Raw genomic sequence first — 14,849 nt, 5'->3', positions numbered from 1 at the left:
AATTATCCGATTTTTACAGTACTTTTCCATGTCTTTTAGACTTTCCCCAATATTAATATATATTATTAATATATTATATTATGATAGTTATTATATTATAATTATTATGATTATTACATTACATTATATGATAATATATATTAAAAAGTAAATGAATGTTGAGCGCTCTCTCTCTCCTTTTCTTTTAATTTTTTTGTTTAATTTAGTTTGTTAATATTAATTTTTTATTTAATTATCAGATTTTCATGGCATAAATCCCGAATTTAATACGTTAACTTGGTTTTGTGAGTTAACCCGGAATTTTTTTTCTTTTTAATTAGTTTCCTTCATTTAGTTTGATTTGTTAATGTTAAATTCCTTTTTATTTAATTATCAGACTTTCATGACACGTATCCCAAGATTGACTGGTTAACTTGGTTTGACAGGTTATCCCAGTTAATTATAGGTAAACTTGTTAATTTTTTTTTATTTAGTTATCAAACTTTCATGACGTGAATCCCAGGTTTGACGGGTTAACTTAGTTTAAAGGGTTAACCTAGTTTTTTCTTCATTAGTTTTTTGCTATTGGTTTTTTTTTTGTTTTTAATTAATCTATTTAATTATCACACTTTTTTGACATAATCTTATAGCTAGACCCACATCCAATGCTCTTGGGTTTGATGTTGCAATCAGACTCACTTAAACTTAAATCATGAAAATTTAATATTAATATTATAAATATTATTTTTGAATTAAACGTTGCAGTTAGACTCAAGACTTTTGGGTATATTTTTGCAGAAAAACCTAACACTCTTAAATCTTAGCTTTTTATATATATTTTTTATGCAAAAAAAAAAATTAACCTATGACGTATATCTTTATTTTTTTCTTTTTAAGCCTTTAACTGTGAACTGCATGATGCAGTCCACAGTGAAAATGCTTATGCCTTTAGTTTTTTTTTTTTTTTTTTTTTTTTTTTTATTTTTAAATTTTTTTTTTTTTTTTTTTTTTTTTGTTTCTTAATATTAAATTTTTTTTGTTTAATTATTAAGTTTTCATGACATGAATCCCAAGTTTGATGGTTTAACCTAGTTAATTCATTTTTTTTCATTAGGTTTTTTCTTCCTATATATTTTTTTCTCCTTGCTTTTTCTATTTTATTTAATCTTTTTTTTTATTTAGTTATCATATTTTTATGACACGAATCTCAAGTTTAGCAGGTTAATCTGATTTGGCAGATTAACCCAGTTAATTCAGATTTTTTCTTTTTAGTTTTTTTCTTCCAATTTCATCTTTTATAATTGTCTGTAATCCATAGTGAAATGCTGATGTCTTTAATTTTTTTTCTTTCTTTTTTTATGCTTTTCACTGTGGACTGCATAGTGCAGTCCACGATAAAAAGCTGTGCATTTTTTTTCTTTTTAATTAAATTTTTTTATTTAGTTTATTAATATTAAATATTATTTTATTTAGTTATTAAATTTCCATGATACAAATCTTAGATTTGATGGATTAACCCAGATAATTTAGATTTTTTTTCATTAGTTTTTGTCTTCTTATAAGTTTTTTTCTATTATTTTTTCTTTTGAATTAATATTTTTTTATTGAATTTAGTTCATTAATATCACATTTTTTCTATTTAGTTATTGATGCCTTTTTTCTATTTAGTTATCTTAGGTTTGGCTAATTAAAGAAAAAAAAATTTCTTTTTGTTTTTTTACGGGTTAACCTGGTTTGACGAGATAGCCCAATTAATTCTGGGTGACCTGTCAATTTTTTTTTTCTATTTAGTTATCAAACTTTCACGATATGAATCAAAAATTTAACACATTAACCTGCTTTGGAGGACTAACTCAGTTAATTCAGATTTTTTTTTCTATTGGTTTTTTCTTTGTTTTTTTAATTAATCTACTTAATTATCATATTTTTATGATACCATCTTATAACCAGACTCATATCCAAAACTATTTAATCTGGTATTGCAATCAAACTCACTTAAACTTGGATCATATAAGTTTAATATTATTATATATATTATCCTTAGATCAAACATTGTAGTCAAACATAAGATTCTTCAGTATAATTTTATAAAAAAATCTAACACTTTTAAATTTTAACTTTTTTTTATATTTTTTATAAAAAAAATTAACCCATAATATTATGCGGCTAACATGACTAGTTATAAACTAAGCAATGCGCCCCCACACCCAATTAATTGTTTTTTCCCCTCAATAAACGTATTAGTCAATGTGGGGATTAACCATCTCTCTCGAGTTGAAACTGTCATTATGCCCTCCTTGACAGCTGAAGATCAGTCCACATCCTCTCCCTTCAACTTTGGCGGCCCCTTAGAAGACGACTTGCTATCATACTGTTGTTTTCACATAATCTTGGAGTGATCCAATCCAATAGCACTAACAGGTTCATGTAAATGCTATAATAATTATAGTATTTTTTATTTAAAAAAATATTAAAATATTATTTTTATTTAATTTTTTAAAATTTATTTTTTATATTAACTTATCATAACAATTTAAAAATACAAGAAAAAAAATTAATTTTAAAAAATAAGTATTAATAAAAAAACAGATTGAAATTAACTCCAAATACCCCGACGACGGCTGAACCTATTTAGAACAAGAACATGTTTACTTTTACATTTCAAAAATACTTTTAAAAAAATTTAAATTTATTTATTTATTTCAAATAAATATATTTTTAATATTTTTAAATTATTTTAATATATTAATATTAAAAATAATTTTTAAAAATAAAAAAATCATTATAATATATTTTAACATGAAAATTTATTTAAACAGCAAACAGAAAAACACTGCTATAAATGTTCACAAATTATCAGTGTTTTAGATAAGTTTAATGTGATGGAGGCCCCCACAGATGTTAGGTAAAGGCAGAAGGGACCCACCGCAACTCTGAAGCTAAAAAGAAGACAACCACGAGGAAAGCGGGTAGTGAAAAACACAGTAAAGACTAAACTGCTGCCTCGACAAATAACGCATCACTTTTTCTCTGATCTGATAATTAATTTCTTCAAACTGTTCAATGTCTCCTAAGAACTCATTCTCCATTTGCATCAACAAGAATTGTCTTTTTCCTAATAAAAGAAAACAACTGATACAGCAGAAGCATGGTTTAAGATCAATTTTGGAACCTGAATAGATAATGGAGTTCATATCCCAAACAGGCTTACACACTAGGCCAACCCTCATCACCAACCTCATCGAAACCATTGAAAAAGCAACCAATTGAAAGTTAAAACTAAACAACCCACACAAATCAAAGAGAGCTTCAGTAGCCATCTATCAGTAGGCTCCAGGACAGGACGATGATGAGACATCACAATCCAGAATGATTATTAAGGACCCAGTAACCTGTTGAAACTTGGGAAGAAGTGCAAACCTATTTCTGATATAGCTGATCTTAGCACTAGTGATTGGTGTCTATATGCACACTCTACCAATATAAGCGCGCACAAAGAGTGGTTATCCCGAGAGCAAAGCTACAGAGAATACCTGTGAGGTGGCCTCATCCTTCAGATGCGTTGAAAGATGTCTGAGAACTTGCTGACAAGAACAAGACAGAAATATCTCAAATCTCCCCACCTTCACTGGTGATGGATCATTTGCTCTGTTTGTCAACAGGCCTGTCTGATCACGACACATGAAAAATGCCACTTGAGGGAGTGTATTCCAACTAGAACTTCCACAAGAAGGTCATTTTCCTAAGTGAAGTTAACAGATCAATTGTCCTCGTAAAGAAAGAATGACTGAAAAAAATTATAATGATTTATAGAAACCTCTACGCTTGATCCCCGAGAATAACAGCAGGGAGTAATTTAAGGTGAGTGGTTTCTGAAAAAGTCAGCACCATCTTCAACGTTATCAGTTATGATGTTTCCACTTTGAGCCATAAGTATCCTGTAAACTCGCTTTGAACAAATCTGACCCACTCTTCTTTCACCACCAGTGAAACCCTCAGTGGTCAGATTCTCAAGCAGAAATTCCTTTTCGTGCACCTACATTTTCATAAAATAGAAAAATGTAAGGTTATTCTAATGCAGCTACCTCTAACAGCACAAAACAGAGAAATTGCACAATTTAAGGGCCATCTTCTAGACACTGGTGCAGTACAAGGATACAAATGAGAGTTGGGGACTATTCTGCCTTCCAACAGTGTCAAGAGCAGCATTTAGCTCTACCTTTGGTTTACATTTGACAATGAAAAGGGGTTGTTGTTTTTTGTAAATTTTAAAAAATTATAAAGAGAATGGATGGGAGAAAAAAAGACATGCAGAAATATTGAAACAAGCATCTTCTTTGTTTAAAGAATTCAACATCATGCCTGGAGCAGTGCGCATGAGTTACTTGTCATCAAACTTTACTCCCAACACAACCACTGTAACTTCATTTGCATAATAGCCTCAAAATAAATGTCTGTATAAATGAATGATATTATGCAGCTATTGCTAGGTTGCTTTTCATTCATTGATACTCTTAATTTTAGATCATCCTTCAAAACATTTTCGAGTGCTCGTCACCTCATTTAATTTTTCCCTTAAAAGGATATGGAAGACACAGTTGATTATAATGTTCCAGGACAAGGGGTCACAAAATCATATGACAATCGTTTCATCCTTGGGAAATTGTGACTTTTCAATTTTCTTTTTATATTTCATTGTTGGCTCATCAGAAGGTTCATTATACCTTCAGCTATATAAAGGGTCAGCATCTCCCATCACATGAAACCTGCACACCCATTCTGAACCTCACATATTTCCATGTTATAAATTTCAAGATCTACCCACTAGGTAATTGAAAACTTGACATGCAAACATTTTGGTCCAGTCCTTTAATTTTCTCTAGTGAAAAAATTGGTGCTATTAAACTCCATAAGTTCTACTTAACAGTCTATGTATAGTAAACAGACCTTCCAGACCAAAATGCATGCGCAAAAACAGAAATTTGCATGTGTAGGAATAGAGATTCCCTTGCTCTCTGAGTCTCTCCCCCTCCCTCCTAGTGAAATTAATATGGCAATAAATAGCATCTTCAGACCAGTTAAAGAGCCCTGTTTCTTTTTATATAAAGGATATATTGTCACAATAGACAGCATGATGGTGGAAGCGTCAACTACATTGAATGAAATCCAAGCCCAAAATTAGTCCAAAATGGAACATTTCAATTCACAGGGATGGTAGCAAAACACCATAGTAAAATGTGTAGTATATAGGCCATTAATGATATACATAAAGGGCAAAGCTTGAAAGTCAGCATTAATGCCAAAATTTTGGTGGCCTTTTCTTAGTACTTACTGATTTGTTAGGGTCCATGTATACACTCAAAAGAGACTTCATGGTAGGGTACTTCTTCCATATAGCAATAGCAAACCGTGGCTGCACCTTTGGAATTGCTACCAAAGCTTTTAACCTGAATGCAGATAGAAGAATCACAAACAACAGCAATTGCAACAGAGAAAATAAATGGAGGCAAATATAAAAGGACAGCCAACATGCCAATATACTACTCAGCTAGATTTGAAACTAAAATTGATACTATATTTAGTTTCATATCCATGGATGAATTTACAAAGGAAACTTGATATATTTCAAGAACATTTTGTCAGTTTGATTCACTTTTATAGTATCACTGATTAATTGTTAACAAAACGATATCATACAGAAAAGGAGAACCTAATAAAAATATTTCAATTTTGCTAGTTCTCTGCTCATTCCAGTTCTGCATCTTCTGTTTTTATGCATGATCTCCGTATCTTTCAGCATTGAAGTCTCTGGTGGAAGGTAAAGGGGAAAAAAAGGAAAGGAGGAGCATCATGGTGCTGTAATTTTGTCATGCATCAGCTCAAGTCATTATTTTCCACACAAGTTGAATTTAGATTCAAATATGCATATCGCATTTTCATGATAATAGGAAAACTGCAGCATGAAGATTGAAGAATATCAACACATGTATGTTTAAATAAACATCATGATTTTTTTGTTACAGAAAGTGTTGAAAAATGCAAATGGGATGGCAAGTACACTTGCCGAAAATGTACTAGAATAAAAACAGTTGACAACTGGAGAAACAGAACTCAATAGTTTACATAAGCAATATTTTATAGATTTTAAGAGTTATAAGATAATATGTACACAAGCAGGCTCGTCACTAATATAATTTGGAAAAAATATTACTCACCATGGGCTCTTTTTTATTAAATTTCTATCAATGAAGTCTTTAGGGATAAAGGACCCATTAGCATTTACAGATAGTTGTGTTAACTTCTTTCTGCAATTAAAAGTAAAACAGAAGAAAGAGTGAGAAAATAGAACAGCTAAACTATAAAAAAGAAAGCAGGATAGAGGAGTTGTGATTCAAAAAGAATAAAAAGATGCGTGATGGTGATTACAAATTGAGCTGATTACATGACTACAGAAAAATAATTTTCAGCACCTAAATTGACAAGATGCCAAGCTGCGTGTCAAACCAAAGACATGATCAGCAAGCTCAGCTTCATCTGTGCACAGCCTATAATGTACCCTAACAAAATGTGTGGTTAACTTCGCTAGCACCTGCAGACAAGTTTGCGATTTATTAAACTTCATAATGCCTTCCAAACATCTATCATGAAAATACAGGAAGTGATTAGACTTGTATAAACTTGAAGCATGCTTTTGACCTCTTCAACAGATGGACATCTCCAACCATCATCATTTCCCTGCTGCTTGTACTGCTCTTTTCCCCTAATACATTGTCAACATCCAATTTAGAAAGCAATACAATACTACAACATTATAAAAAAATAAACAAAATAAAGAATAGCAGAAAACACTAAAGTAGACAGTACAAGCTTCAGTACAATCACAGATTTCCATTTTGACACAGCAGCAGCAAACATTGCAGCATATTTATCAAGTAAACGAAATGCTAGAGAAGATGGAAACTGCTACACAAATGAAGCAACTTTCTTTTTAGATGTAGCTGGCATTTATTAGAGAGTACAACAACAGAACCTCAATCCCAAGCTTATTTGGGATTGGCTACGTGGATCACAAACCAAATCTACTTCAATATCAATAGTTTTAGATCCTCTGATACCACTTCCATCCACATTATCTTAACTTCATCTTCCCCATGTCCCTCCTGTCAACTTATTACTTCTCCGAACCAATGCTATATGTGGCCTATGCTGGACATGGCCAAACCATCTCAGTTGCCCTTCTTTCATTTGTTAGAGTGCAAGAAGAAAGTCGCATTGTTCCAGTAGCAAGGATCTCAGCTAACCCATAGAACCCACCAAAAAGCGTCCAAGAGAGAGTAGTTCTTGTTATCCATTCACATTTTACCATAAACAAGGCCTTAGCCTGGCAAGGACATTAAGGCAAAGAGAACACTCTTTACCTCCTTGAGCGGTCATTGCCAAAATTATATGCTGAGTGGAGACACAGAGATGACAATCTGGAGATTAATTTTTGAGGCTAGGGATCGGTTAATAATCCAGACTCCGGTGAGGAACACTTTGGGGTACTGATTACATGAAATGGGTTTTGCAGATTCTTGTATTTACCAACAGCTTCAAAGCAGAGCTCGAAAAGGCTCTCTCTCCAATTTACTTGTTGGTAAAGATTGCTAAATCTGTTCAAATTACAAGGATCAGTTAAAGGCCAACAACAACCAACACATGGTTTTTGCTTAGAAAAATATGCCTTGGTCTGGATGGTGGGCTTAATTCACTTTATGAGGCTGCTATTCTTTAAAAGAAATTGAAGAATTGAAATGTCGAGGTCTTCATTGTCAGTTGCGGCCGAAAGAGCAGTGTTCTGCTAAAAAGAGAACAATTAGATAATTGGAAAATGAATGATGATGACTGCAATTCCCTTTGGAAGATAGGAGAGGGTTGAAATGGTTAGAAACTTGCAGCCGAAAGAGCAGTGTTCTGCTAAAAAGAGAACAATTAGATAATTGGAAAATGAATGATGATGACTGCAATTCCCTTTGGAAGATAGGAGAGGGTTGAAATGGTTAGAAACTTGCAGCCGAAAGAGCAGTGTTCTGCTAAAAAGAGAACAATTAGATAATTGGAAAATGAATGATGATGACTGCAATTCCCTTTGGAAGATAGGAGAGGGTTGAAATGGTTAGAAACTTGCAGCCGAAAGAGCAGTGTTCTGCTAAAAAGAGAACAATTAGATAATTGGAAAATGAATGATGATGACTGCAATTCCCTTTGGAAGATAGGAGAGGGTTGAAATGGTCAGAAACCCGAACCTGATTTAAGAGGGGATTATGATGCGGAACAACAAACAAAAGAATTAAAATCGGGAAAAGAAAGAAACTTTTAGAGGAGAAATTGAGAAGAGAAAGCAAAGAAGAAGAAGAAAGGGGATTGGAGATATGCAAAATCTGCAAATTTTCATTAATCATCAAAAACTAACTCTCACAATGACAAGAGAGCATATAAATAGTAAATTCTAAAACATCCAACTAATGGGCTCGGCCCAAACTGTTTAACATAAATAATAAGATAACAATGAACAGGCCCAAATAGGCTAAATAAATAAAATAACAATGCAATAGGCCCAAATGGGCTTAGTCTCCCAACCACAGCGTGACAGGCTGGGTCATCCTACGCCGTCTTCGTCTATATACTCGTATAGTTTGTGGTGTGGGTCTGGTGTCCCCATCAACTCTCCCGGGGTTAGAGAAACTCGACCCTGTCGAGTGTAGTACTGGCCGACTCTGATAGTATTCCCAAAGATCTGGATCAAGCTGCTGTAAAGTATCTCTAGTAATCCAAGTGCAATCTGAGTCAGGTCGACCCACCCAACGCACTAGAAACCGTTGAACCTCACCATTCCTGTTAAAAACAACTTGTTCATCCAGAATAGCATCAATATTATCCATTTGTGCTGATGTCAAGGTGAAAGGGATAGAAGTTTCAATAGGATCATCAGAAAAGGAGTTAAGTGGTATCTCAAATGGATCATCTGGAATAGGAAGTGGTTTGTGGTATGCAACTAGATCCTCAATATTAAATGTAGAGCTAATGCCAAAATCATGTGGTAAATCAAGAACATAAGCGTTTGGACCTACCCGTTGTAGCACTTTGAAAGGTCCGGCACTACGTGCATGTAATTTTCGATTAGCTCTCGAAGGAAACCGCTCGGGTCTAATCCGTATCATAACATAATCTCCCACTTGAAACTCATTATGTCGTCTATGTAAATCAGCTTGAAATTTATATTGCACATTACTTGCTTGAATCTGTTTAGTGATCTCAATATGCAAATCCTGAATTCTACGTGCAAAAGACTCGGCTGACTCAGACACTCTAGCATGAAGGGACATGGGAAGAAGGTCTAAAGGTTTCCTAGGCTTGTAACCATGTACAACTTCGAAAGGACTCATGCCTATTGACCTATTGATAGAGCTATTATAGGCAAACTGGGCCGTAGGAAGAATTAGATCCCAATTTCGATTATGATCACTTACTAGACACCTCAAAAGGTTGCCCAAACTCCTGTTAACCACCTCAGTTTGACCATCAGTTTGGGGGTGGTAAGCAGTAGAAAACTTCAATTTGGTTCCCACCATATGCCAAAGGGTTTTCCAGAAATAACTTGTGAATCTAACATCCCTATCCGAAACTATGGTTTGAGGAAGACCATACAACTTGACAATCTCATCAAAATAGAGTTTTGCAACTTTGGAAGCATCTGTGGTTTTAGTACAAGGAATAAAATGGGCCATCTTAGAGAAGCGGTCGACAACCACAAAAATAGAATCATGTTTCTTTGTAGTACGTGGAAGCCCAGGCACAAAATCCATGCTCACATCTTGCCAAGGGCAAGTAGGAACGGGCAATGGGGTGTAAAGACCAGTATTTTGTTTTTTATGTTTAGCTAGTTGGCAAGTTCGGCATTGACCTACCAATTTAGCGACATCTCTTTTCAAACTAGACCAAAAAAACTGGCGTTCCACTTCTTCGATGGTTTTATTCCTTCCAAAATGTCCTGAGAGACCTCCAGCATGAATCTCCCATATCAAAAAATCACGCACAGATGTTTTTGGGATACAAAGCTTATTATCCAGAAATAAGTATCCATCTTGGAGGTGATAACCATTTAAAACACGGTGATTCTCATCCTTCAATGTCAAGTATATTTCTCCAAATTCTGAGCAAGATTCATACTCCTCTTTAAGTCTCTCAAATCCTGTGATTTCAACACTCGTTACAGATAACAGCGTTACCCGACGACTCAAAGCATCTGCAGCTTTATTCTCTATTCCAGATTTATGTTTCAAAACAAATGAGTATGCTTGCAAATATTCAACCCAATGACCATGCCTATGATTAAGCTTCTTTTGGGAGTTAAGATAGCGGAGGGCTTCATGGTCAGAGTAAAGAACAAATTCCTGTGGTAACAAGTAATGACGCCAATAACGCAAGGCCTGAACCACCGCATAAAACTCTTTATCATAAGTTGAGTACTTTTGTTTGGCCTCATTAAGTTTCTCACTAAAATAGGCCACAGGGTGACGTTCTTGACTAAGTACTCCACCTATACCGACTCCCGAAGCATCACATTCTACTTCAAAGACTTTAGTAAAATCAGGTAGCCGCATTACTGGAGCCTCCGTCATTTTCTTCTTAACCTCCTCAAATGCCATATTAGCTCCTTTACTCCACCTAAACTCACCTTGTTTCAAACAATCTGTAATTGGCGACATGATGGTGCTAAATCCCTTAATAAAACGACGATAGAAAGTCGCAAGCCCATGAAAACTACGAACCTCATGAATAGTCTTAGGTTCAGGCCAATCTACTATCGCTTGGACTTTCTGAGGGTCAGCAGAGACTCCGTTCCGTGACACTATAAACCCTAAAAAGACCACTTAATCTGTAAAGAAGGAACATTTTTTGACATTTGCAAACAAACTTGTCTTTCTTAGAGTGGTGCAAACTTGAATAAGATGATCAAAATGCTCTTTCTTGATTTTGCTATAAATAAGAATATCATCAAAGTATACCACCAAGAATTTTCCCATAAATGGTCGAAGCACTTGTGTCATTACTCTCATAAAAGTGCTTGGTGCATTGGAAAGGCCAAAAGGCATGACTAACCATTCATATAAACCATCCTTAGTCTTAAATGCTGTTTTCCACTCATCTCCCGGACGGATCCTAATCTGATGATATCCACTCTTCAAGTCAATCTTAGAGAAGATCTGGGCTCCTGCCATCATATCTAGCATGTCATCCAATCGAGGAATTGGAAAACGATACTTGATTGAAATCCTATTAATGGCTCGACTATCAACACACATTCTCCATGATCCATCTTTCTTGGGTGTTAACAGTGCAGGTACTGCACAAGGGCTCAAACTCTCTCGTATAAATCCCTTTTGTAACAACTCACATACTTGCCTTTGCAATTCAGCATGTTCACTCGGGTTCATCCTATAATGAGGCAAGTTTGGTAATGTAGCTCCAGGGACAAAATCTATGGCATGTTGAACATCACGCATAGGGGGTAAAACATCAGGTAGTTCAGAAGGGAAAACATCTAGAAATTCTCTCAACACTTCTCTTACTTCTTCGGGTGGCTCCTCTAAAAAGTCTTCTACAATCTCCTTAGCCACTACAGCAAACACAACAGACTCTTTACAAATCTCCTTATCAAACTCCTTAGGACTTATTATGTTAAGCCCTCCATCTTTCACTTTATTCTTCTTCTGACCATTATCATTAGACCTCGGGGGTAATCCAATAAGTTGGATTTTTTTACCTTGAAAAGTGAATGAACAAGAATTTGATCGTCCAAAGATTGTAACATCCAAATCATATAACCAAGGCCTACCCAAAATGACGTGTCCTACATCCATAGGAATGACATCACACCAAATTTCATCATGATAGTCAAAAATCTTAATGGAAAAAAGACATCTCTCTTTGACCGCTATAGATGTATCATTAACCCAAGATACATTATAAGGTTTAGGATGTGGAACAGACTTTAAGCCTAAGCGGGATACACTACCCGAGGAAACTGCATTGATGCAACTACAACTGTCTATGATGATTTTACACCCTTTATCTCCACATTTAATGTAAGTGTAAAAAATAGCAGTCCTTCTCCAATCCTCAGTTCCTTTAGGTTGTGTTAAAGCACATCTAACCACACCTAACCTAGTAGTCTTGATTTGAGTGGATATAGACCTAACACATCCTAGCAAGTTAGACTCATTATCATCATCATTTAGATCTTGAAAATCATCGGGATTGGGTTCATATACCTTATCATCACAATTACCTTCTTCATTCATACCCTCTTGCTCCTTGATGAACAAAGCCTTATTAGGGCAGCTAGAGGAGATATGACCAAAACCCTGACACTTAAAACACTGAATTCTTGAAGTTTTAGGTGCTTCATGAAAAATACATTTACCCTTATCTTCTCTAGGTATCTGGGAAATCAAAGGATTGGGTTTACGAGGTGGGGCACCTAATATGGAGTGATTACTACTAGGTTGAGATCTAGAAGGGGTATTGCGAGTGTCCTGCCGTCTTGTCCACTGGCTTTTTGTGACCAAGTCATAATTTTGTACTAGGGTATAAGCTTCATCAAGGGTGGAAACACCCCTAAGCACAATCTCTCTTTTAAGGTCATCGTTCAAGCCTTTTCGAAATCTACTTAGGGTCATCACTTCATCCTCCCTAACTGCACATCTCATCCTATACTCATCAAATTGTGCCACATATTCATTAGCAGACCTGCCTCCTTGCCTCAAGTTATTCCACTGGTCCAAAAGATTTCCTCTATAAGAGCGGGGCAAGTACTTTTCTTCTAGCTTAGTCTTCATTTCAACCCAATCAGTAATAGGGGGTTGACCTCTCCTAATCAAAGACTCTTCTACACTTTCCCAATAGAGCTGAGCGGTTCCACTAAGTTTCATCTTTGCAAATCTTACCCTTCTATTCTCAGATAGATTATACCAGCCAAAGAATTGATCCATGTCACGGATCCATCTATCAAAAATCCACGGGTCAAGTTGACCCTCAAAAGTTGGGGCTTCTACCTTGATATGCCTCATGACTCGGTCGTCAGGGTCATCATAATCATGATGGCCCTGATTGCGATTGTATTGACGATTCCTAGGATGAACTAGTCTTTGACGGTAATCATTGGAACGCTCACTATCATGAGGGTCATCAAAGTCATTGTGACCTTGTTGTTGATTATGATGGCGGTTCCTATGAGGAACTGGTCTTTGAGGATTCCTATGGTTGTCACTAGAATGCTCGCTCTCACTAGACTGTCTTATTTGAAAAGTTTCTATGGACTCCATCCTCCCAGAAAGGTTGTTCATTTGATTGGACATGTTGCTCATTTCTGTTCGCATAAGTTGTAATTGTTCTTGAATATCTCTAAGAACATTACTAGAATTCGGGTCCATGGTAGCTATGACCTCTAGATTGTGTACTAGACGACCACTACGTAATTGCATGCAAAAACTAATCTTGAGATTGAGATCACCAAATAACTTTTGCAAGTAAAACACAAAATAAAAATATAGCTAAATAATAATAATACTAATAATAATTTTTTTTTTTTTAATTTTTTTAATTTTTTTTTTTATCTTGGAGACTAAGTAATAACAAATTAAACCAGGAAAATATGCAAGTAAATAATGTCAGTCCTCTAAATGCACACAAGTGATCCAAACACAATGTTTTAGTTTCCCACTAATTTAACCAAGCTCCACAATTAATTAAGAGGATCAGATCTTCGATGCTAAATAGGTTCCAAATTAAGGTAATTGAATGTAGAAGCGAGTTATGTAATTTGGTTATGGGCAAGCACAAAATATAATATTAATGCTAAATACTAGTTAACAAGTGTAAAAACATACCAGGAATGATGATTTTCAATGGATAAAATTTCTGACCGTATGATATGGTAGTGAAGGATTACGTGGCAGCTGACATGGCAAGGTATGCTGATGAGGCCGATGATGTGGCGACGTGCTGACGTGGCACGGTCTGATGACGTGACGATGCGCTGACGTGGTAGGAGCTGCTGACGTGGCTAGGTTAATTATTTCTCCCTAACACTCCTTCTACTGCTTTGTCGAGTTTCCTTCGTTATTGTTGCCGGCGGCGCGACGTGATTGTTGAAGGCGAGGATAGTTGGAACCTGTTGAGAGTGGTGGTTGTCGTCGGTCGGTCCTGCTGCTCTGCTTGTGGCTGACGGTTGAAGGCGACGACACGGGGAAGCGGTGGCAGATGGAGATCTGTTGATGCCACGGAGAGGACAACACTGATTAAGGTGCTGCCACCGACGAGGATTTACTACTGTTAGCGTAGGCGACCTGTTGTGGCAGTGGCGGCGCTGTTGATCTCAGTGGTTGTAGGTGGTGTCGCTGCTGGACGGGGCCTGTTGATCCGGTGTCGTTGTTGAAGGTGCTGCTGGTGGAGGCGTGGCTGATGGCGCTGATGGGTTGGAACGCTAATTTGGAACTGAAAACATGGAGCTGCTGTTAACCCGAAACAATGTTGGCTGTGATGGATTATGTGGGTAGCGGCATCCGATTTGATGATGGAGACGATGAACAGTGAACAGTGAACAGTAGGGATTTCAACAGGGAACGTTTTTTTTTCCGGATCAAACCGAATTTAGGGTTTAATATAAAATTTATAGACCGTTTAATTGTAAGAACAATTAAAAGCCTTGCTCTGATACCAAATTTGATGCGGAACAACAAACAAAAGAATTAAAATCGGGAAAAGAAAGAAGCTTTTAGAGGAGAAGTTGAGAAGAGAAAGCAAAGAAGAAGAAGAAAGGGGATTGG

General features: G+C 35.8%; 1 protein-coding gene across 3 annotated transcripts in view; it reads right to left on the bottom strand.

Annotated features, from left to right (window-relative positions):
• Positions 1-2,964: 2,964 nt before the first annotated feature.
• Positions 2,965-14,849, bottom strand: part of EME1B (essential meiotic endonuclease 1B) — a 16,131-nt gene continuing 4,246 nt past the window's right edge. For 2 of the 3 annotated variants that reach the window (XM_011027263.1, XM_011027265.1), the window contains exons 8-12: positions 6,676-6,739; positions 6,450-6,568; positions 6,195-6,284; positions 5,312-5,426; positions 2,967-4,015 (exon numbers count right to left, since the gene is read on the bottom strand). In XM_011027263.1, the coding sequence (XP_011025565.1) occupies positions 3,836-4,015; positions 5,312-5,426; positions 6,195-6,284; positions 6,450-6,568; positions 6,676-6,739 (568 nt within the window). In that variant the 3' untranslated portion in view covers positions 2,967-3,835. Of the gene's footprint in view, positions 4,016-5,311; positions 5,427-6,194; positions 6,285-6,449; positions 6,569-6,675; positions 6,740-14,849 lie in introns of all 3 variants that reach the window. The other variant, XR_842426.1, reaches the window with a different exon arrangement.

This window comes from Populus euphratica, unplaced genomic scaffold, assembly GCF_000495115.2.
Source record: "Populus euphratica unplaced genomic scaffold, PopEup_1.0 scaffold78.1, whole genome shotgun sequence".
NCBI classification, from domain to species: Eukaryota; Viridiplantae; Streptophyta; class Magnoliopsida; order Malpighiales; family Salicaceae; genus Populus; species Populus euphratica.
Note: the sequence above shows the minus strand (reverse complement) of the source record. Positions and strands in the feature narration are given on the sequence as shown.